We start from the raw sequence: 22,062 nt of genomic DNA, 5'->3' as shown, positions 1-22,062 counted from the left end.
ACATGAGGACGCTTTCAGCCTCAATGATGCTGTGCTTTCAAGGCACAAATGTCTCCAGTGATCTGAAAATTTCACACTGCAGGCCTGGTTTTATACAGTCAGACTTTCTGCCTGCTTTAATGAGCTTCTGCCTGAGCCTGACCTCATCTGAGCTGTAACTGTAGTCTTCCTTGGGCTATATCCAACACCTTCAGGCACAAAGGTGGCAACAACCACCTTGGACACAAAGTCAGGGTGGGAGTTGTGATGCCACCAGTGAAGAATAGCTGTAGAGTTAGCCAAGCTAATCTTGGTTTCCAGCCCCCAGGTTGTAACCTGGAAGTGGAGAAGAACCACCACACTCCAGTTCTGGCTGGGCAGCAGTGGAAGCTGCCAGCTATGGAGGTTCTCCTGGCCTTGCCCTCATCTCTCCAAATGCAAGGAGAAAGGCAGAGCTAGGCATTACAACTTTGACAAGTCACTCTTCACAAATACACCAAAGCACACAAAACAGACTGAAATAGCAACCTCCTCTCCAGGCAACTGCCCTTCACATTATGAATGTTAATGGACATCCAGGCTCTAAGAGCAAAATGGCCTTTGGAATATACCAAAGGCATCTTCAAACAGCAAACTGGGCCAATTCTTCACATAATTGAAATGAGAGCTCTGCCAAGGAGCAGTACTGTAAACTCCCAATAAAGGCCAAGGGCACCAGCAGCAGTAAGCTCCGTGGTGATGTGTAAGCAGATAGATCTGGCTGCTTGACAGTCCATTTGAAGAGTATGCAAGATCCGAGCTTGCCTGATGTTGGGGGCATGCAGGGGGAGACTAGCTTCAGTGACAGGGAGCACCATGCAGGACCAGACTGGTTCTGGCCTTCCCTCCTCCTATCCACCACCAGGCGGCTGCTAAGCATTATGTAGTTTCTGAACTCCAACACAAGCATTTCAAGTCTGACTCTGGATCTCTCCTCTAGCTGGTAGCAGGTATCTATCACAAGGGAACACAATACATCTGAATGAATGCCAGTTATTTTTGTTCCTGATGTCTTGCACCGATTCCCCCAGTGTGCAGGTGTCTGTGCTTGGAAGTGCCTGGTGAAAGCACAAGGGTTTTTTTCTCCACCCAGGAGACTTCTTGGCACACCACTGCCCCAGCCACCCTCCATGTTTTCCAACAACAGCTGAACAGAGCACAGAAATCAAGTGCAAGGGATTTTTTTTTTTTATGGAAAAGAAACTAAAACAAAACCATCAAAGAAAAAGCACATCGAGAAATGCTATACCAAAAGAATACCCTTGTTTTGCACTGGCCTTTGCAGTTTGAGACATCACCATGCACTGTGCTGTCTCATGCACACCTCCTCCAGCCTCACCTTCTTCTGCAGAACCCCTGACATAATCCCAGCAGCCTTCTAGCCATGTGCTAGTTAAGACTCCCTAAGAGAGGGAGTCCAGCTACCACAGTGGGTCAGTGGAGACTTACTTTTCAGTACTGCCACTGATCCCATCCATATCGGCATTCTATTGCACAGTGTTTTGGCAAATGTATTAATGTTTGTCAAGAGGCAAAAGCTACAACGAGAAAAGAGACTGCCTTCTTTCCCATGCAGTTTGTTCCCATGGAGTTAACACTGTTTCTGTCAAGTTTGCTGCTCTTCCGCTTCTGTACTATCCAGGTTAGGACTTCTGAGCCAGCAAGGTTGTTAATTTAATCTTCCCATCCATAGAGGCAGTGAGGCAGGTCCCACAGTCCATGGCTGTGCTCCAATCCACTGTGACAACAGGAGCTCGGTGTCCTCCCAGGGAAAGACAGCTCTCCAGGACCTTTTCCTCACCATTTAACTGAAATAAGGAAAGCATAAGATTTTTAAGGAGGAAAATTTCTGTAGTGGGGGCAGTGCACCTGCAGAAGTCAAAGCCTGCTATAGACTCCATATCCCTATAAGCATACATAACTAAGCATAACATCAGAGATGTTGAGTTGTATGTAGCACACAAATTTCCAGTCTCATGACAGAAGCACATGTTCTCAAGCAGCTCAGCTTCTAACATCACCCAAGCTGCTGTAATTGCACATGGCAGGCTAAGACTACTCACTGACGAGGAGCATGTAAGCCTAAGATAAGGCTCACATTAGCATGGGTGCTCTGAATGCCCCAGATGCAAAGTAAATTCCTTCTGATCTGCCTTGCAATAGCTTATACTGATGGCTATTGACTCAAGAGGAGGCAGGCAAGGGGCTATCAGTAACCACCTAGTTACTGCAGCACAGAAATTTGGGTATTTGAAGCCATTCAGCTTTACCCTTCATTTCATTTTAGTACACAGTAAGGGGAGAGAATCAGGCTGGGACTAACATAGCATCAGCAAGCACACAAGGCAGATTAAAAACGAGCATCAGACAACAATTACACATTTTGCATTGAACTGGCATGCATCAATACATTTAAAAAAAACAAAACTTTGTCCTAGGCACTTGGGCACTAAGAAAAACTGCTGCAGCTAAGCTTTAAGAACACAAGGAGCATACCTACTCCAGCTATATGCAGAGGGCCAAATGCTTACAGAGTTCAAACACCTCCTAAACACCACACACTGCTAAAATGCATGTTGTATGAAACTGAGCAGCAACTTTCACAGAGCAGGGATAGACAGGTCCTGCTTGAGACCTTCCAGTGGCTGCTGTTGCAGCCTTGTAACAAAAGCTTGTATGAATGCTTGAGAGTACTCCCCATCACTTCTCAGACTTACCTTAAAAATTACTCCTCCAGTAGAAGAGCATGTCAACATATAGCTACCCTCGGAGTCAAAAGCAAAAAGCCTCCCTCGTGGGAATTGGACTTGCTTGTAGCCACTGTACCCGGACAGAACAAAAGGACCTGTAGCTTCGCTGGGAAGATCATACTCTGACACCTTCAAACCACTTTTGTGAATATTCCACTGAATAAACTAGAATGACAAAAAGATGACAAAAGCCCATAGTATAATTCACTGGGATGACAGTAGAGAGGCCATTTGACATTAAGCAAAACAGCTATTCCTCACAAACAGAAGGTGGCATTCGACATCTGTGTAAGAGGCTATATTTATAAAACAGGCTGCAAAGGCTGTAAGGAGTGCCTGCTATCCATGCAAACATATGTCCTGCCTTCCACTAGCACTGCTGCCTATGTATCCTTCTACATTTCATGCAGGATCCCAGTGAGAAATTCACTCTAACTCTCACCAGCCAAGGACCCACACCTTCAGGCAGGTGGCTCCCTCCCTCCCCAAGCCACACCTGTATGTATGGCTGAAGACTGCAGAAATTGAAGCTTTTATTATAAACAACAGGGAGCTGCTGACAAGGAATTCATGCTAAGTGGTCAAGGATCTGCTCCCTGGCGAAACAGATCTCAAATGCGGTGATCTCGGGGGCACAGAAATGTCACCTTCGCATGGATCCCCTAAGAAGGGGATGTCATCAGCAGTAGGATTTGCAGACAAGGTCCAAGACAGCTCTAGTTCTTAATACTCCTTCCAGCCACTCTTTGCAGAGACTGCATGGAGGAGGGTGGTGCTGCACACCTAAGATTACAGTCAGCAGCCTGCAGATCCTCCAGATTCTGAGGGTATTTTTACTCCTATCCCCACCATATGGAGAAGACCCCAGAAAGGATAACACTGACAGCTGACCAGTAGACTGTCACCCAGAGCCTACCTTGCCATCCTCCCCTATGCTGTAGACCGTGTTCTCATCACAGCTGAACTCAACAGAGTATACTTCCCCGTCATGTGCCGTCCAACTCATGGCACACTCGTGCTGCTGCATATCTGAGGGGAGAAACAGTACTGAACACTTCTTGTACTTGCACAGAGCTGAGGTCAAGAGAGGCCCTTCACATTTGTAAGGTCTCTGTCCCAGCCCTCTAAACCAGCCTGGGGGAGACCAATCCAACCCCAGTACCCTGTGCTTATTCTCCAGCATGTGGCTTTTACATGGGCCACAGAAATCATTGCCTTTAACTAGTCACCTCTTCCTCCAGCTTTACAGGGTTGCTCACATGCTCACTGTCAACTGCAGGCATTCTGTTTCCAAACTGCCACCTGTTTTCTTCCCCTCCCATTGCCATCCTGTCCGGCCTCACAGCTGCTGCCAGTTCTGTCTTCCCACAGACCTGGGATCTGGGCCAGAAGCAGATCCCTCATCCACAGAAGAGGGAGGCCCAAACTGTCTTTATCACAAGGACAGGCTGAAAAGGGCAAAACCTGAGAAAGAGAAATTGCTCAGGGAAGGACCAACGTGAAGATCTTGCCTTCAACTGGAACATCACACATAAATGCCTTTCCTCAAGACTCAGCCTCTGATACTGGTACTACTATATGGCAGAGCCAAGACTGCATGGCTCAAGGGCAAGTAAACTCTCTCCTCAGCAGGAGGGAAACAACAAATCCAGCAGCACTACCAGTGTCACCTGTCAATGTGCCCCAGAGAAAGTTTATGTCAATTCACTCCTGAGAGCTGTTGTTTTCTCTCCTCAACAGCTTCCACCTTGATGTTCAAGCATGTCCCACAGCTGCCTCCCTACTTGCAGAAGAAAGGCCCTGGGGGCAGCCAGCTGGGGATACCGAGGGGCCACCTCACTGCCTCGTTTCATAGAATTGTTCAGGTTGGAAAAGACCTTTAGGGTCATCAAGTCCAACTGTTAATCTAGCACTGCCAAGGCCACCACTAAACTATGTCCAGAAGCACCACATCTACAGATCTTCTAAATACGTCCAGGGATGGCAATTCAACCACTTCCCTGGGCAGCCTGTTCCAGTGCTTAAAAACCCTTTCAGTGAATAAATTTTTCCTAATAGCCAATCTAAACCTCCCCTGGTGAAACTTGAGGCCATTTCCTCTTGTCCTATCACTTGTTACTTAGGAAAAAAGAGACCAACACCCACCTTGCTACAACCTCCTTTCAGGTAGGTTTGGGAAGTGATAAGGTCTCCCCTCAGCCTTCTTTTCTCCGGACCAAACAACCCCAGTTCCCTCAGCCTCTCCTAACAGGATGTTCTCTAGACCCTTCACCAGCTTTGCTGCACTTCCCTGGACATGCTCCAGCACCTCAACACCTTTCTTGTAGTGAGGGGCCCAAAACGGAACATGGTATTTGAGGCGTGGCCTCACCAGTGCTGAGTATGAGGGGACAGTCACTGCCCCTGTCCTGCTGGCCACACTATTTCTGATACAAGTCAGGATGCTATTGGTCATCTTGGCCGCCTGGGCACACTGCCAGCTCATATTCAGCTATTGGTCAATACCCCTAATCCTTTTCCATCATACCAAAGAGACGAACAATCCCATCCGCAGCCCCAGTGACCAGCAGGTTGCCATTGTGGTTGAACGCTGTGCAGTTAATAGCAATGGGCTCAGGCTCCAGGGAGAACTGCAGCTGGAAGGGAAAGTCTGCATTAATGCAAAGAAATGGAGCTAGGGGTGTTAAGGAGCTGATCTCCAGGGGAGGGAGTAAAGACTGTATCTAGTAGCAAGAATTCCAGTTTGAAGCCCTACATGTCTCATGACTACAGACTTCAAGGTTGGCAGCTGCATTTTACTGTGACACCGAACCAATGATTCACCTCAGCCAAGCCACAGCTTTCTTGGCCATGGCCTCAAGGCTGCAAAACCAGCTTCTGGCAGGCATTAGCTTGAGTATGTTGCTTTCTCCTGTACGTCAGGGATAGTATTTCTTAAGGGTAGAGGTGAGAGATGGGATGAAGATTCCCTGCCAGAATCTGACCCATCTAAATCAAAACAATGGTGAAGATGACATGAGATGAAACCTCTGAAAGTAGCACTTCATTTAGAAACAGGGAGGGCAGGGGAAATGGCAGCAAAAAAAACCTTCAATGGAGCACAACTGGAGAAAGCCTCAGCAAAGCATCATTCAATCCACCTGGAACATTTCCAGTCACAAACTCTGCAGGCAGGATAGAAACAAGGCTATGGACTACTTTGAAGAATACCTCAAAAAAACCAACACACCAATAAAACAAAAAAACCACCCAAACCCAGAAGCTACTTACATTATTAATTTTTATCCTGTATGTGATAAAGGAGACAGGAGGGAGGGGGGGGGGGGAAGGGGTATTGAAAAGAAAGTCAGCATAATTTGGAAAGAGGGCTCCTACACATTGAAACAGAAGACATTCATTCTCAGCAAGCAGACCAAGAAAGAAGAGAAACCCAGCAAGTACCTGCTGCTTCATCGTTTTAGTGTCCCACAGTAGCAGCTTCCCAGGAACTTGGTTCATGCTTTTTCCCCCAGAGCTGACTGCTGAAAAGTCCACGTGGGAGATGGGGCTCTGGGCTGCCGCAGAACAGACAAAGGAGGCACCACTTGGGCTGCAGGCAAGCGAGAGGATCCTGTAACACAGTAAGCAGTCTGAATTACCTCTGTCCGGCACATGCCTCAAGCCCAACACTCAACTACAAGTTCTCCCGTTAAGACCCTGCAAGACAGGGTGCACTGTAAAGGAGGGCAGGATTTGTGTTCTTCGACAGATTTTGAGCACCTCCTGTTTAAAGGAGCAGTTTTATGCTACTCAGACAGGGACTGCCATTTGGATGAAGGCTATAGTCCTGCAGTTGCAGGAAAGCAACAGGAACATGTAAACTTCACCTACCTTTTCATAATCAAACCCAACAACATTTATATTTATATATAAAAATCAGTATTCTAGAGTTACCTGGGCATGTCTTCATCAATGCTGATCTCACAGAGATTCTTCTTTGCTTCTGTGTCATAAAGACGAACTGTCCCGACCCCACTGCCAAGCAATAGCTTGAAACCAGCAAGGAGGAGACGGAAGGAGGGTGAGTGATGAGTACAATGATGCTGTCCAACAACCACTAACACCACAGAGTAAAATTTTTTTCTATTTATGCATTCCAATTAAACATCACTCCATTAGGGTACATCCTTGTCTTTCTGCGTGTATCTCACAGATTATGACTACCCCAGAGCCACAGAAGTCAAAGTAAAATCATCGCTTTCCAGTCAGAAAAGGATCTGATAGGCTCCAAGGTGGAATAAAAGCCACTTCCTAGAGTATAGCTCAACATATATATGTGCAGTCTCAATATCTAGAGAAGCAAGAATTAACAGCCTAAGTTTAAGAAAAAATTAAGTAAGAGTCACCTCCTCTTATCCAGAGGAGAATGAAGTCATCCAGAAGGGCTCACACATGCTTTATCAGTGGTGCTACAATTCAAATAAAAGTAAAACCATGGTGGGATGCATTATCAAAGAAAAAGCAGCAAGCCAGATCCTTTTCACTTCAGAGCCCAATTTGCTGCTGAATCCCCATGTATTTCAGAAAGAAGAACCTTTCTATCAGCAAGCAGGAAATAAATTCCACAAAGCAGAAGCAGCATCAGAACATCTACACAGATAACTTCCTTTCTAAGAGCAAAGGAAAGAGACAAGCTGTAGCACCAGCTCTTCACAGATAGCATTTTGGGGTTAGCAACAACACATCGTCAGTGCCAGAACATGAACATTATTCCCTCAGTTGCAGGCCTGCCTTTTCACACAGCCCTGTCTCTCCACCAAGAGAGGGCATGAAACACTAGGAATAGTTCCAGGACTCAGAATACATATAATTCAAGGCTCCTCTCTAGTTACAGAGCTAGAGAATAAGTGCTATAGGAAACATTTAAACTGTTATGATATTTAAACAAGCCTTGAGCTACTTATGCACACAGCAACCCCCCAACTCGTCAGGCACCAATACAAAACTGGCTATGGAGCCCTTTTCACACCTGCACAAGTAGAATGTCAACACCACACCCCTGCTCCTCCTTCTCTGCTTCTGGCTCAGGCTACAAGTAAAGCTCCACAGCTTCCTGCTGGACGGTTCCCACAGGCTGTTGTATCAGGAGGCCTCTGCCTGCCTGCCTTTACAAGCAGCTACCTGCTCTGCCTGAAGAGAGGCACTTCTGCTAAAGGAGCTACTTCTATCCTGTAACTGTACCAGCACTGCACCTTGAGAACTTCTGACTCAAGGCAACCAGTGGTGAATTTCTTGCTCAATACACAGAGCACACTCCCCACTTTTTCTTAGACCCTACGGGCTTCATTTCCCCAGGTCCCACTAAAGAGGAAACAAACTGTTGCCCTGATCTTTTCCACAATGCAGCTATCATGAAGTTCACACACACCACACAGCAACACAACCCCAAATATCTGCTGTGATGCTCGAGTCTCCACACACAGACTACTCACCAGCCGATCACGCTTGGTTGCCCATTCCAGAGACAGCAATGGAGATTTGGAAATGGATGAAGCTTTAGTTTGCATTATAGGGTTGAAAGACCAAACTTTGATAACCCCATCCACATCCAAGCTGGCCACCCTCCGTCCAGAACAATCAACCCTATGTGCAGAAAAAAAACCAATTGAAATGTGCAGAAATTGAAACCAATTGGGTTCATCAGTTCTCAGATGCAAGTAGATACCCCAGTAATTCTTCCTCTCCTGGCCACACACCAATTCCTTCTGCAGGAATCAACTTCCTTGCACCGCTTCCTGTTCAGTCCACAGTAACTTGCACAATGAAGCACATCAAGTTCCACATACAAAGCATAATGCCCTTAAGCAATACCATTCTGCTTTCCCAGGGATTTTCTTCCTGGCTGGCATCTCCAGTCAGTCACAAAAATCTGTCTGTTCCCACTGCACAAGCTATAGGCTATTTTCAGTCACACCAGGTAAACTGCCCTACAACTGAGAGTACATGCACGATGTCCTGGACAGAAGAGAGGCTGGGAGAAAGAGGTCAGACACAGCTGGTCCTCTACAGATGCTTCTGTGAGAAAGCCCTCTTCTTCCAGTCCATTACCTGCAGTACATGATTGATGAATGGTGCTCCCCATACTCCTCCTGGCTCAGGACAATGAAAGGCTGCTCCTGCCGGACCCCCACAGCCTCTGCACTGCTGGCAGGCATCCTGGTTGAAGTCTCCGTTTGCTCAGCATGCAGCTCTGAGCACAGCTCTGTCTCAGCTGCACTAGTATCTATTTTCTTCTCAGCACTTTGGCCCTGAAAGAAGAAATCCTGTGTGAAATACAAGAAAGCAGAACCTCCAGATCAAGCTCTTCAGCCACCCCAGCCCACTGGGAGAAAAAAAAATCCAAGGAGCTGCACTGACACAAAAGCATTGTCTGCTCAACACCCCTTCTGCCAGGGACCTTTCTGAGCACAAAGATACCAAGCTGCACAATTGCACCATTTAATATGGCCTCCTTGGTTGTAGAGTCCCTTATATCCCCCTCCACATGCTCAGCCGCACGCTTTCCTGGAAGAATTAAAGGAACCACAACATCTGTTTGGCATACCTCAGCTGGTATCAGAGGCCCATTTTGATGCCATTAGAGCACAGCTTCACAAACAAACATATTTCAAGGAATTCTTGCATTCAGCAATGTAAGTTACATCCATGTAATACGCAGTTCAGTAAACCTGCACAAAAGCTCTTGTTGGATGGTGAGCCCCAGGCATAGATTATCCTCATCTGCCAAAGATTTAGTCTGTGCACACTGGGGCAACCACTGCAGCCAACTGATTGATAACAGTAGAGTTGGCACAAGAGTCCAAAAGCTTAAAACCCAATTTGACAGGGCAGAGAGAACAAGTTGAGTTTTATGAGGTGAAGGTATCTGAATGAGAAAAGATTTGCACTGCAGCAAACAGCAGTGTTTGAAAGCAGCTTAGTCTTCCATTGCCACGGGAAGCTGAACAAGAAGCAGACACAGCACATAATGCAAAGCACTTGACACTGTACCACAACATCCTTCCCTCTAAACTGGAGAGACATGAATTTGATGAATGGACCACTTGGCAGATAAGGAATTGTCTGGATGGTCACACTCAATGAGTTGTGGTCAACAGCCAGCGGTGAGTGGTATTCCTCAGGGGTCGGTACTGGGACCAGCACTATTTAACACCTTTATCAGCAACATGGATGGTAGGATCAAGTACACTCTCAGCAGGTCTGCTGACCACACCAAGCTGTGTGGTGCAGGCAACACACTGGAGAGAAGAGATGCCATCCAGAGGGACCTCAGCAGGCTTGAGAGGTGAGCCTGTGCAAACCCAATGAAGTTCAACAAGGCCAAGTGCAAGGTCCTGCACAAGGGTCAGGGCAATCCCAAGCACAAATACAGGCTGGGCAGAGAATGAATCAAGAGCCGCCCTGAGGAGAAAGGCTTGGAGATGTTGGTGGACAAGAAGCTCAACATGACCTGGCAATGCGTGCTTGCAGCCCAGAAAGCCAACGATATCCTGGGCTGCATCAAAAGAAGCATGACCAGCAGGTTGAAGGAGGCAATTCTCTCCCTCTACCCTGTTCTCAGGAGACCCCACCTGGAGTACTGCATTCAGCTCTGGGGCTCCCAACCAAAGGCGGCCATGGACCTGTTGGAACATGTCCAGAGGAGGGCCATGAAAACAATCAGAGGGCTGGAGCACCTTCCTGTGAAGACAGGCTGAGAGAACTGTGGTTATTTAACTAGAAGGAAACACTCCAGGGAGACCTTACAGCAGCCTTCTAGTACCTGAAGGGAGTGTACAAGAAAGTTGGAGAGGGACTTTTTACAGAGGCACATAGCAAGAGGACAAGGGTATGAAATGGCCTTAAATTGAAACAGGGTAGATTTAGATTAGATATTTAGATAAAGAATAAATTCTTTACTGTAAGGGTGTGGGACACAGGAATAGGTTGCTCAGAGAAGCTGTGGATGTCCCATCCATGAAAGTGTTCAAGGCCAGGTGGGATGGGGTTTTGAGCAACCTGGTCTAGTGGAAGCTGCTCCTGCCCACAGCAGAGGGGTTGGAACTATATGACCTTTAAGGTTCCTTCCAACCCAAACCATTCTGTGATAAGCTAGTAAAACATCTGCAAGCATTCCTTTGCTAAACCATCCTCTAAAGATTAAATGCTCCAAAACTGTTTTGAAACCCTGTTCCCTAACACATCCTTGCATTATTTATAGTAGCTTCACATCTTGAGCAATGGGTCAAACACTGGATAATGAAATAATCTGAAATCACAAAGCCAGAAAAGATTGGGAAATAAATCCAAGAATGCCCCTCTGTGTTATTTTATGTGGAGAGATAACAACCAATGAATGACAGTCATGTGAAAAAAAGTGCTGCCACCTTTCAGTTTCCTTTTTGCTCACACACATTGAGAGCAAAGCTAAATACTATCAACTTCAAACACTGCCTTAACCTGGAACGTCACAAAACAAGGGAAGTCAAAGGATACTTAGGGGAAGCTGGGCTTTGCAATTTTCTGACCAACGTTTAATTAAGAAGTGTTTTAGATAGCCTTGAATGCTCACTGGTGTACTATGAGAGAACTTTTCTTCATGGCTATCTCCTCTCTAAAGCAGTGCTCCCCACCACAGAACAGCCATATCTACTGGCTATTAGGCAACAGTCGCTCTGCACCATTTCTCCCCCAAGGGAGTGCCTGAGATGCTGCCATCGTTCCTCCTGCACTGTTATCCTTTGACCACATGCCTGCTGAAAGCCAAACAATATACAGGTGAACAGAACTGCCCTTCAGCAGTTAAAATTGAGGACACAGTTTTATTATTTCATTAGATTAGAAAGAACAGTACACCCCCCAGGCAGAACTGCACTATACAGTACAAAAGAACTCCAAAAAGCAAACATCACTCCTATCCAGAAAAACTTTCTATCAACTTCTTCTGTCCCACAGAGAGCCTGCACAAACCGGCATAAGAACCCACAGAAGAGAACTCACTTGAGCAGAATGGGTCAGCCAAGCCCTTTGCCACTAAGGAATGGGGATTATAACACAGTATGTGAACAAAACCATTAAGCCAGATAAAACATACGCCCTCCACAACCAGGCTGTTGAAAAGATCATGACAAAAGACAACTCTTCTTCCATTTGAAATGTCAATACTGATTCCCTTCTAGGGACACAGAACCTTTGATACAGAATGATCTGAGTAGCAACTCAGAAGTGTAACAGGAACACTTGCACTTGTCCACATAGTACAAACTACAAAAACCCTGTAGCCCTCCACTTCCCAGCCCTGCGGCGTTGCCTGGTACCTGAAAGGTCCCTTTGGAAAGCAGTTCCTTCCTTTCTTTCCCATGCTCTTGCAAGCGCTTCTGCCGCTGCTGCAGGGAACTTGACTCGCCTGCTAACCCACTGAAGTGGCTCTTCCCATCCTTACAGCTCACTGTTCCTTCTTTTCCTTTGGCACTCTAGAAGGCAGAGGAATGATTTGGCAAAGTTACACTTGTGCTAGGCTGCAGAACAAAAAGCAAAAGAGGCAGCAAAGAAATCAAGCACCTGCAAGGCCTCCACAAGACCCCATATAACAGCAGCTGTTCTTGTGCTGCATTCAGGCCCAGCATAAACTTGCAAGGAAGGAAAGGACACTTCATTTTTTCAGGTGGAAGCAAAAGCTTAAAGCAGTGCTGTGCTGCAAATTAACTCCTTGGATACTGAGCACCTTTCAATAAAAACAGTGGAGAATTACCTGGTGATTTGTTGGTTCTTTCTTCCCTAGCAGCATACTGCCAGTCTGCATTGGAGAAGCCCCACTTGGATGGGCTGGTCTGGAAGGGCCCTTTTTACTTTGTGAGAGAAAAGAGGACAGAAAGCCTCCCCGGGACTGAAGAGAATGCGCAGTACTCCTCTGACTGCAGGTCATATCACTAATTAAAAAATAAAGAACAAAAAAAACAACCAAAACAAAACAAAAACCCCAAAACAAACAAACCACACCAAACAGAATATGAAATTGTAGCCAGACAGCCTGATCAAAGACCACCCAACAAGCAAAGTGCCAGCTGTATGAACCACTAGAGGACAGATGTCCCTTTCCAAGCCAATGGACTGCTATGCATTTAAAAAAAAAGTTTCAAAACATCCTGTTAGTGCCTAGAGCAGATCATAATTACTACAACCAAAGCTCACTTCTCAGAGATGCCATTGAAACAGCGGGCTCAACTGTTGCTGAATCTCCTGTAAAACCACCTCAAACCGCTTCCACTCCATCTGGTTAGTTTAGAAAGACCCAAAGGGAAAGGCAGATTTCTAAAGAACCTATTCAGCTGGGATTCCACTTCTAAGCATAAAACAGACCTACTTTGAAATGCATTCAGTATCCAGTGTTTTACTGAATATCTTTAGATATTCAGCAAGTCATGTTCAGCAATTTCAAAGCACAGGCCCTCAAGCATCTCAAAAACTAGACCCAAAGTAAGAAAGTTTAGGTCCATTTCTATGATTACACACACCTCCCTTCTCAGCCCACAACAACAAGAGCAGCAGCTGCTTCCCAGAAGGTAACTGTCTGACCTCACTCCGCTACAGCTTCCTCAGAGCAGAGCAGCACCCAGGAGAAGGGGAATACAAGCATCTTCACTGTGTCCATCCTCTCTTCTAGGAAGGAATTATTCTACCCAAGTTGGGCTTTGGGTTCAGCACACATGGAAAAAGCAATCAGAACTGGCCCCTAGACTAAAAGACAAAGTTGTGCACACAAGAAATGCCACTTCTTAGGCAAGTTTTTCTAATACAAATTGACAAAAATTAATATGGGAATAAATTATCCTATCCTTCATGTCACTGTCCCCCATGTGTGCAGATAAACATCAGGGCTTTCCACACAGAGTAGTTAAAAAAAAAAAATCTCAAATTAAACTCTTGTAGCCGGTCCTGTGCAGAGTGTACAGTGCAGTTATCAAGACAGTTCAGACACTTAAGTCTATCAGACAATTTTTAGATTAAAACAAAGACTTTGTGTGTGGCCTCTGCCACAACTTCTATTTGTCACTGTCAGCAGGATAATTTGATCAACCCCCCTCTGTCTGAATAGGACTGAAAGAAGCACATGAGAGTCAAAGCCCCAGTAGTATTAATACCTTGCGGCTAAGCTACATTTGCTTTCAGATCCTTTTAAAGAAAGAAAACATCTCAACACCATAATGAATTCAAACACAGACTTTCTTTTCATGACTGTGTACCGGGGGAGGGAAAAAAAAAGTTTAACAATTAAACAAGCCGTATCACTGTGTATGTTGCCCAATTTCCACAGATAGGAATACAATGGATGTAACCATAAAACACCCTTTAACTGCAACAAGTTTATAGGGAATTCTCTGCATAACTGAGCCTCACAGAAAAAAACCCTTCCTTTTCCCCCAACTATGCAAAAGCAGGAAAGCATCTCTGCATAAGAATGACCCTTTTGGGTCACACAGAAAGAATGTTTTCAAAACACAGGGCACTCACCTACTGCACCACAGACACTAAAGTAAATAGGAACCAAGAGTCAATCCACTTCAGTTGAGCAGTACTGCAGGGTATTGCACTGCTACTAGTGCCCTGACTGCCCAGAACACCTTGGTGTGATGCTGAGAGGAGAGCAGAATCACTTCCATGTGTACTTGGGCTCTCACTGACTGGCAAAAATCTGTCTACCAAATGGCAGGAGAGATGCCCATCATGAATACCCCCGTTAAACCCACTTAGGTCACCAGAATTTCTGCCTGGATGTCTTTCTGCATTGATTCCTGGCAAAGGGGACAAGTAAATAACCCTCCAGGAGCCTTCCTGACCCAATAAAAGCAGCAGAGCCTGTCCCCACCTCCTCCCCTGCAGGCACTTACAGCTCAGAGTCCCCTAGCCGATCCATGTTGGCCACATATGCAGGTAACTTGTGATGCACAACTGCTTGTTCCACCTGAAATTCCTCTTTCTTCATGCGAGAGGATTCAGCCTGCAAAGCAAACAACTACGGGAGAAAAAGAGCAAAGTAAACAGAGGGTCACTGAGATTCACCTCCTTCCCACTTGCTGAAATGTTTACTCCTTTTATTCCAACAGCCCTAGAAGGGTGGTGAGGGAATAGTGTCACTCTGACTGGTTAAGCACCAAACTAGTCCAAGTAATCAAGACAATCAGTACTTTACACACATGAAACTGGAGCCTAAGGAAAACCCTTCACTCCTCTCCTTGGGCTGTTGCTGTAAGAACATTAATGGGGCTGGTAACTAGAGCTGGCCAGGGCAGAGCTGATCAGCCACCCCATGCGTGCAGTTCAAGGCCAAGGCAATGCATGTGACTGGCAGCAGTGATGTATGGGCACTGAGCCTAGAAGGTAATCTTCCCACGGCCAAGGGTTTGGTGAGCTGGCAGAGTGCACTGACGACAACACCATCAGGTCACCCCAAAACCCAGTTCCACACCATGCCCAGCTCCCTCCCAAGCATGACCAAGTGAGATTTATCTCCACATTGTGGAGAAAGATATTTTTCTTTCTTCCCTTTAGCAGAGAGGAACCTCGGGATGCAGCTTTCTGTGACAGATGTGGTTTATGCCTGTGACTCTTGTTCACATGAGTTGCTCAGGCTTTTCTGTTTCCATACATTCGTTTTTCAGATATAATTCTTTTTCCTTTTACCACAGTATTTAAGGAAAGAAGTTACAGGAAGAAAAAGGAGCTTTAGAAATCCAGTTTGCTATTTACATATTTGAATTGTTTCAACCGTGAAATGAGAATCACTACTTATTTTCAACTAGCATTGAGTTCAATATTTATTCACATCATTTTTTATTTAAACCTGTACTCTGTAGGTAGCTGCTTGCTTTTCTGACTTGAGCTGTTCTTCAAAAAGGAAAGTCCAATTTTAGTCTGCCTATTTGCCAGAGAAATCTTATCTAGTCTTTAAGCGATATCAATCAACACACCAAAACAGCTTTAATTTTACTAAAAGTACAGAATACAAAATTGGAGGAAATAAAGGAGCCTTGTTTCAAAAGATACCTTATCCTGCTGTTCCTATCCACTGACCATCTTTGCAGAATCCTCCTGTCAAAATCTGCCTGATCCACTGACTTCATACAGTACAGTGACAAACCTCACCTTTCATAAAAAAGCCTCCTTTTTGAAATCAATTATTCTATTTTACTTCCAACAGTTTTACTACAAATGAACAGCATTGATCAGCCACCAAAAGAGTTGAAACAGGAAGCACAACATACAATGTAACATTTTGTAACACAGGAGGTAAAACAACTTATTTTACTGAAGTAATCCTGCCGTGAGAGCTTTTACTTGGTATGTTTGAGGAAGTGAAACTAAAGTAGTGCTTACATGAATAAGGCTTCCCACTTGCACATGATCATCCACATGTGATCCATAATTTAGAAAGTTCTTAAACTGCAGATTTCCAAAACCTCTCTCATAGGACATTATACTGGAAAGGGACTGACTCATGTTATATATTCTTATACCATCTAAGCGTCTGCCCATGATACTGTCAAACACAAGACAAGATGGGCAACATTTTGTCTGAACCAGTCAGACCTTCTTATGGTTTCCTGTAAGGTCTAGAGTTGAGAAAAAACATTCACAACTTTTCCATTAGTTGATCTAAATTGCTTTGGTGTATGCCAACCACGCTGAAGTGGCCATTTCAGAAGTAATGTTTTACTGCCTCTTTGCCTGTTTTTATTGCTCCACCAGCTAAAATCTGGAAGTGACTAAATACTATTCAGAAGTTTACATCCGAAGTCAGCTATATATGCCCTTAACCTGCCACTAGTTTCAGCTTCTCTTGACTTGCACAGTATCCAGCCACCTGTCAGACAGTACAGGGAGAAGGATCACCTCCAGTGGAGCGACAGCAATACTCTAAATAGACATTTTATATGATCACAACCCCAAGTTTGCTGGAGACAGTTGAAAGATAAACCAAAATAACAAAGGCCTTAGAGGAGAATCTGACTTGGAATAACTGCACTGAACAGTTACAGCTTTCTTGAATAGATGGAACCAATTTTACAAAAAACTTAGAGCCTCATACAGTCAGCAACTAAAGACTGACTTCAGTTCTGACCTTATGCCGCAATGATTCATTTTCTTCTTGTATGAGACTGCTCCTGAGACATTCAGCTTCAAAGTTCAAAATGACTGGAACTGGTGAGGAATGTTAAAGAAAACCAAGGCAAGAACTTGTATGCACCAGACTTAATTCTAAAAGTCAGCACTCCATACCAGCCACTTGCCTGTAAGACAGCAAAGCCGCTCAGCCCATACAACTAACAAGAAGTTATGTGCAAGGTCAGAAGACTAGTAACAGCTTAGTTACCTAAGCCAACTTTGTACTTTACCGTTGCACAAACTATCTGACATAAGACTTTGCAAGAATTTTTAAATCCTTCCTTTTTACATGACCAAAGTGGAGGACAAGACAAGTTATGTTACTGCATTAGTGTACACTACAGACACAGTTCAAGATGATCTGTATTTCAGCTGCAGTGTAAACCTGTCTATCAGCAAACAAGGTCAGAACTCTGTAGTGGGGGACAAAAGCAGTTACTTCTGCCAGTGTTGAACTTTAGTAGGAAAGTGAGCTGTCCTTAGACAATGTTGTGAACATAGGTACCCACAGAAGAGTCTAGCAGGAGATGCTAGTTCAGTTATGGACTATGACCCAAGGTTGCATGCCTGTTTTGTACTATGCCAAGCAAAGAGGAAAAGCATTTCAGAACAAAATGCGCACTCCCAGTCACTTGCATAGTGACAAGTTACTATGGCTGAACAACCACAACTGTCCGCACCCAGGGAATATAATATATCAGATAATTGACCAATAATTATTCCAACATCCTCTGGTAAACACCAGCTTCCTATTAAGTCTTGGCTCCAAACCTGAAAGCAGCAAGCTCTGCAACATTATATTCTTGACACCACTGTTAATAGTAAGCATTTTACTAGTACCAGGGCAAGGGAGATTTAGCTATTAGTTGCAAAAAAGGATATGCATGCACTGAAACAAGACGCTCAGGAAGTTGTGCAGAGACACAATAAATGTATCTGCCCACTGGCGCGAGAAATAGGTGGCAAAGGTGGGGTTGGAGTCTGGGGCAGGGAGGAAGGGCAGGACAAACCAATCCTTCCACTCCGCCTGGTTCTGGAGCTCAGAGGCCTGCTTGAGGAAAAACTCCTGCGCCTTGTCATTGCGGCTGGTCTGAAATACAGCAAGAAGAAAAGGGCTCACGCTTTCATTAATGCCACCACGTGGGTTCTAGTGTGTTCATAACAGAGAGCAAATATTACTAACAACTACTTTCATCACCCAACAGAGCACATGGTTAGAGTTAACAGATTCATCAGGGAACAAAAGCACCCCAAATACACCAGGAAAATGCATTTAATTTGACCTTCTTTCTACTCACCAGTCTTGTTTAAAGGCTGAGGCAAGTTAAACTAATCCCACTGATTTCCAGCTAAACCAGTGCAGTTTATGCACCAAAACATCAGCATTTACGTACAGGACCAAAGCAGACTTCAAATTATTCAAATCTACAGAAGACATAGCCTGAAAAGGTTTCCATCCGATACATTATTCGGGAACACAGGACAAGTATGCCCAAGGGCAAGTATAGGGCAAAACAAAACATGAGAAAACTCACTTCCAGAAATTTGCGTTAGATTTTCACTCCTCCAGCAGCACACATCATTAAAGATTTTCAGTCAGGGAACAGAATCAAGGAGGTAAGATAGCAAGAAATGAAACACAAAATCCTGACAGGTATCTGTCTACTGTTTGTCCGAGCCCTGCCTGTGTAACAGATTCCTTTGACTTTCCTGGTCAACAAGATACACTCTGCTCCATTTTAAACTCATTATTTTCTGTCCTATTCAAAGCAAACAAAAACCATTCACTTATTTTCTCTCCCACAATACCTTGTACAGATTTGAAGCCCACTTCTCCCCTCTCAAACTAAAACTCACCTCCACAAACTTCAAGTAATCTTTTTTTCTTCTGGACCCTCCAGCTCCCTTGAAGCTTTAACAACTGTGGTACCTCAAAGGAGTGGCTGAGTCCTGACAGCAGGTTAGAGTGGAAGGAACACAGACAATCCTGCCTGTTGATCCCCAAAGCTGCAGTAACAGCTCTACTGCTGCCTGCTCCATCATTCCATATTCTACATTGGAGCAGTTGACTACTACCTGCACACAGGTGCTTGGGGCTTTCTTCCTGCTCATTTCTTCATACTCATGAAGACTGCTTTGAGCCCTGTTCTTGTCCTTCTCTGTTCTCATGGCAATACCCCACAAGGAGATGTTTACAAACCTCGTGATCTTTCCCAGTATCCAAGTTATTAACAGAGGCTGAGCAGGACTAACATCTAGTCTGAGGGGGACCTGCCTTCATATCCTAGTATCTTGCTCCCAACTAACTGTATTTCTCATCTGAGCAACCCTATCCTGCTTACAAACTTGTCATGCAAGCCTGCATGAAATTCCTTACTACGCTCCTGATACATGACACATCAACTGCTTGTCCCTTACCCACCAGGCCTGTCAGGGGTTCACAAGGATATTTTATTGCTCTGGTTTCAGAGACCCGGTTATTTTTAAAACAGAAGCTTAAAAAAACCAAACACTACCTGAACAGTATGGACAAGGTAGTATCGGAATAAGCTGGTTTTCAGCTTGTTCACTGTTGGCCGGTACACATCTTCCAAACGGCTGAAGAGGCGTCGGTCCAGGTAACTCCAATAATCCCGCAGGGCAGCCAGATCATAGCTCTGAACAAACTGCTGCAGCTGGTCCACTATCTTATCCACCTAAAGAAGGCAAAATGGGGAACACTACAGTCATGTGAGGGCTCTTCCAGCACAAGAGACTTTCTGTAACTTAACACTGAGAAGCTTTAACTGCACAAATAGTAACACAATCCAGCACTTATGCATTAGCTATTTTCCTAATCCTAGAAACACTTTGTATTAGCATTCTTCCACTCTGCAGCACCTTCCAAACAAAAAAAATTTTAAAAAAGACATGAAAGAACATAGCCAAGCAGATTTTGACAAAAAGATGATATGCTGTTAAATGCAGTTGGTGGGTTTTTTTGCATATAAGCAAAACTTTCCACTTTTAAAAGAAGTCAGTTGATAACAGCAAAACAGGAATAACGTGATTAAATGTTCAAAACTCAACAGCAGCACCTGGAAAACTTATTTTTAGACTAAAAGGAAAAAATATTTAGCCAACAGAAAGAGGAAGAAAGAACCATTGTACTGCAGTCTTTGAAGTACCTTTAATAACATCCTCTACTAACAAGACGGGCATTAAAGTTTGAAACAGAAGGGGGTTTTGCCATTATGACTCTGAAAATCATTTCTGCAGTACCAATATGGCAGAACTGTGGTGTAGGAATAGTTTTTTTTTCTCTCATTGATTTCTGATGGCCAAGACAGGCATCAGGGGAAAAAAAAAGTTGGTAGTTTAATTTTCTCTAGGCTGCAAAGTTGTTCAAATATGTGGTTTGCTCCCCCTTATCAGCTAATATCTTAGGACATCATCCAGCTTCTGTCTCTGTGGCTCCTACAGATAAAAGGAACTGAAGTCTAAGTCGGTGACGCCAACAGTCCTTTCTTGGACAATACAATTTCAATTAAATCAACTGTTTTCCAACCTCTAAACATTAGCAAAGTGCTGAAATTTTTTAAAATAAAAGCAATATGCTTTATGAATTATGAAGGCAGTGCTTGTACTATTGTTAAAGGAAAATCTGACTGTTCAGAACACTACATTCAGTGCCCAGCACTGCTGCTACAGGAACGTGAAGCTCACACAAAGGGCTGAGACTGTATTTTTGAGGCTGTCAAATTCTGCACCAACTTTCACACATCTAGCAAGGTAGTTGGTGCTTAAGACATGTAAACTACAGCGCGGAGCTGTAAAGCCGCCAGATAAAAGTCTCATGGCTGAGAAAATATGCAGGCAAAGAGATGTCCTCCCGCCGCTGCCCACTCGAACGCGCGGCTGCTCCGTCCCCCTCGGCACGAAGCTGAGAAGCCCCCGCGCGTTACCGGGGGCCGAGGGTGCACAGGCGGCGGCCCGGGAAGGGCCGAGCAGGCCGCCGGCGCGGGACGGCTGCCCGGGAGCTGCGGCCCCCGGCTGGGAGCTCAGGCGAGGGGCTGGCACCCACCGCCGCTGCCCTGCACCGCCGCCACTTCGTAGCCAAGCGGCGCAGAGCCTCCGAACAGCCAGAGCCCCCCGCCGGGCGGCCGCGCGTACATCGGCTGCGGCAGGGCCAGGTGGCGGCCCCCACCGCCGGGATGCGGAGGGTCCTGCCCGTGCGGCCGGCCAGGCCCCGGCGACCGACCCAGCCCGGGCAGCTGGGGGGCGGCCGTCCCTGAAGCGAGCTGCTTCCGCGGGAAGGCACGGGGGCTCGGAGCGCCGCTCCCAGAGCCGCCCCGCTCGCCCAGCCCCGGGAGCGGGTGCGCAGAGGGGCACCCGCGGCCTGCCCGGGAACAGCGGCCTCCCCAAGGGCCACCCGCGAGCGGGGACGCGGCCACCACTCACCCGGAAGCCCTTCTCCCGGTCCGCCTTGATCTCCGCGTCCAGCTGCTTCAGGGCGGCGGTGAAGCCGCGGAACAGCAGATACTCCCGCACCAGCTCGTCCGTCCGCTCCGCCGCCGCCGCCATGGGAGCCCCGCGGCGCTGCCGGCTCCGCCCGCCCACGGCCGGGGGTAGGGGGAGCCCGGCCCGGCGGCGGCAGCAGAGCCGCAGCCCCCGGCGAACCTTGCCGCGCCCACCCGGCGCGAGGCGCGCCGGGGCTTGTAGTCCCCAACTAGCACATGCGCACGACCCGCCCGCCTTTTCCCGCCTCTTCGTTGCTACCCTCCCCGCCGGCGTCCGCTGCCCGCGTTTTTCCCGCCTCCTTATTGGCCGCCGCCGGGCACTGGAGGCGTTCCGATTGGCTCTCCGCCACGTGCGGCTCTTGTTGCTGAGCGCAGGCGGGCAGAAGCGCGGCGGCGGCCATGGAAGGGGCGGGTGCGGGCGCGGGCGCGGGCGTGTGCTCGGGCTCGGGCTCGGGCTCGGGCTCGGGCCGGGCGGGGTGAGGTCGATCGGGCGATCGGTCGATCCCCAGAGGTGTCCGGTGTGAGCAGCCACGGTCAGCCTCGAGCCGGCCTTTCCGCTCCCGGCAGCAGAAGAGACAGCAGGGCCAGGCGTCCTCTGTGCCGCGCTGGCGGTC

At 46.4% G+C, this 22,062-nt stretch overlaps 1 protein-coding gene across 1 annotated transcript; it reads right to left on the bottom strand.

Moving 5' to 3' along the window:
• Positions 1–1,183: 1,183 nt before the first annotated feature.
• WDR91 (WD repeat domain 91) lies at positions 1,184–21,648 on the bottom strand. Its single transcript, XM_056338931.1, has 15 exons — positions 21,390–21,648; positions 19,466–19,645; positions 17,833–18,039; positions 16,906–16,989; positions 14,675–14,799; positions 12,538–12,715; positions 12,104–12,259; positions 8,856–9,055; positions 8,240–8,390; positions 6,702–6,796; positions 6,210–6,378; positions 5,296–5,404; positions 3,685–3,797; positions 2,736–2,933; positions 1,184–1,826 (listed from the first exon to the last, which is right to left on the bottom strand). The coding sequence occupies exons 1-15, from the start codon at positions 21,510–21,512 to the stop codon at positions 1,662–1,664; spliced, it is 2,253 nt and encodes a 750-aa protein (XP_056194906.1). The 5' UTR covers positions 21,513–21,648; the 3' UTR covers positions 1,184–1,661.
• Positions 21,649–22,062: the final 414 nt, after the last annotated feature.

This window comes from Falco biarmicus, chromosome 5 (genome assembly GCF_023638135.1).
Source record: "Falco biarmicus isolate bFalBia1 chromosome 5, bFalBia1.pri, whole genome shotgun sequence".
Classification (NCBI taxonomy): Eukaryota; Metazoa; Chordata; class Aves; order Falconiformes; family Falconidae; genus Falco; species Falco biarmicus.
The sequence above is the reverse complement of the archived record's forward strand: the minus strand, read 5'-3'. Positions and strand labels throughout refer to the sequence as shown.

What these genes read in the sequence shown, in the direction of transcription:
- WDR91 (XM_056338931.1), bottom strand. Translation starts at nt 21,512, where the DNA reads ATGGCGGCGGCGGCGGAGCGGACGGACGAGCTGGTGCGGGAGTATCTG. An exon ending in GCGTCTTGTTTCAGTGCATG is followed by an intron (nt 16,990 to 17,832) that starts CATATCCTTTTT and finishes TAACATTCCTCA; the next exon opens with CCAGTTCCAGTCATTTTGAA. An exon ending in ATTGATGAAGACATGCCCAG is followed by an intron (nt 6,379 to 6,701) that starts GTAACTCTAGAA and finishes ACTGTGTTACAG; the next exon opens with GATCCTCTCGCTTGCCTGCA.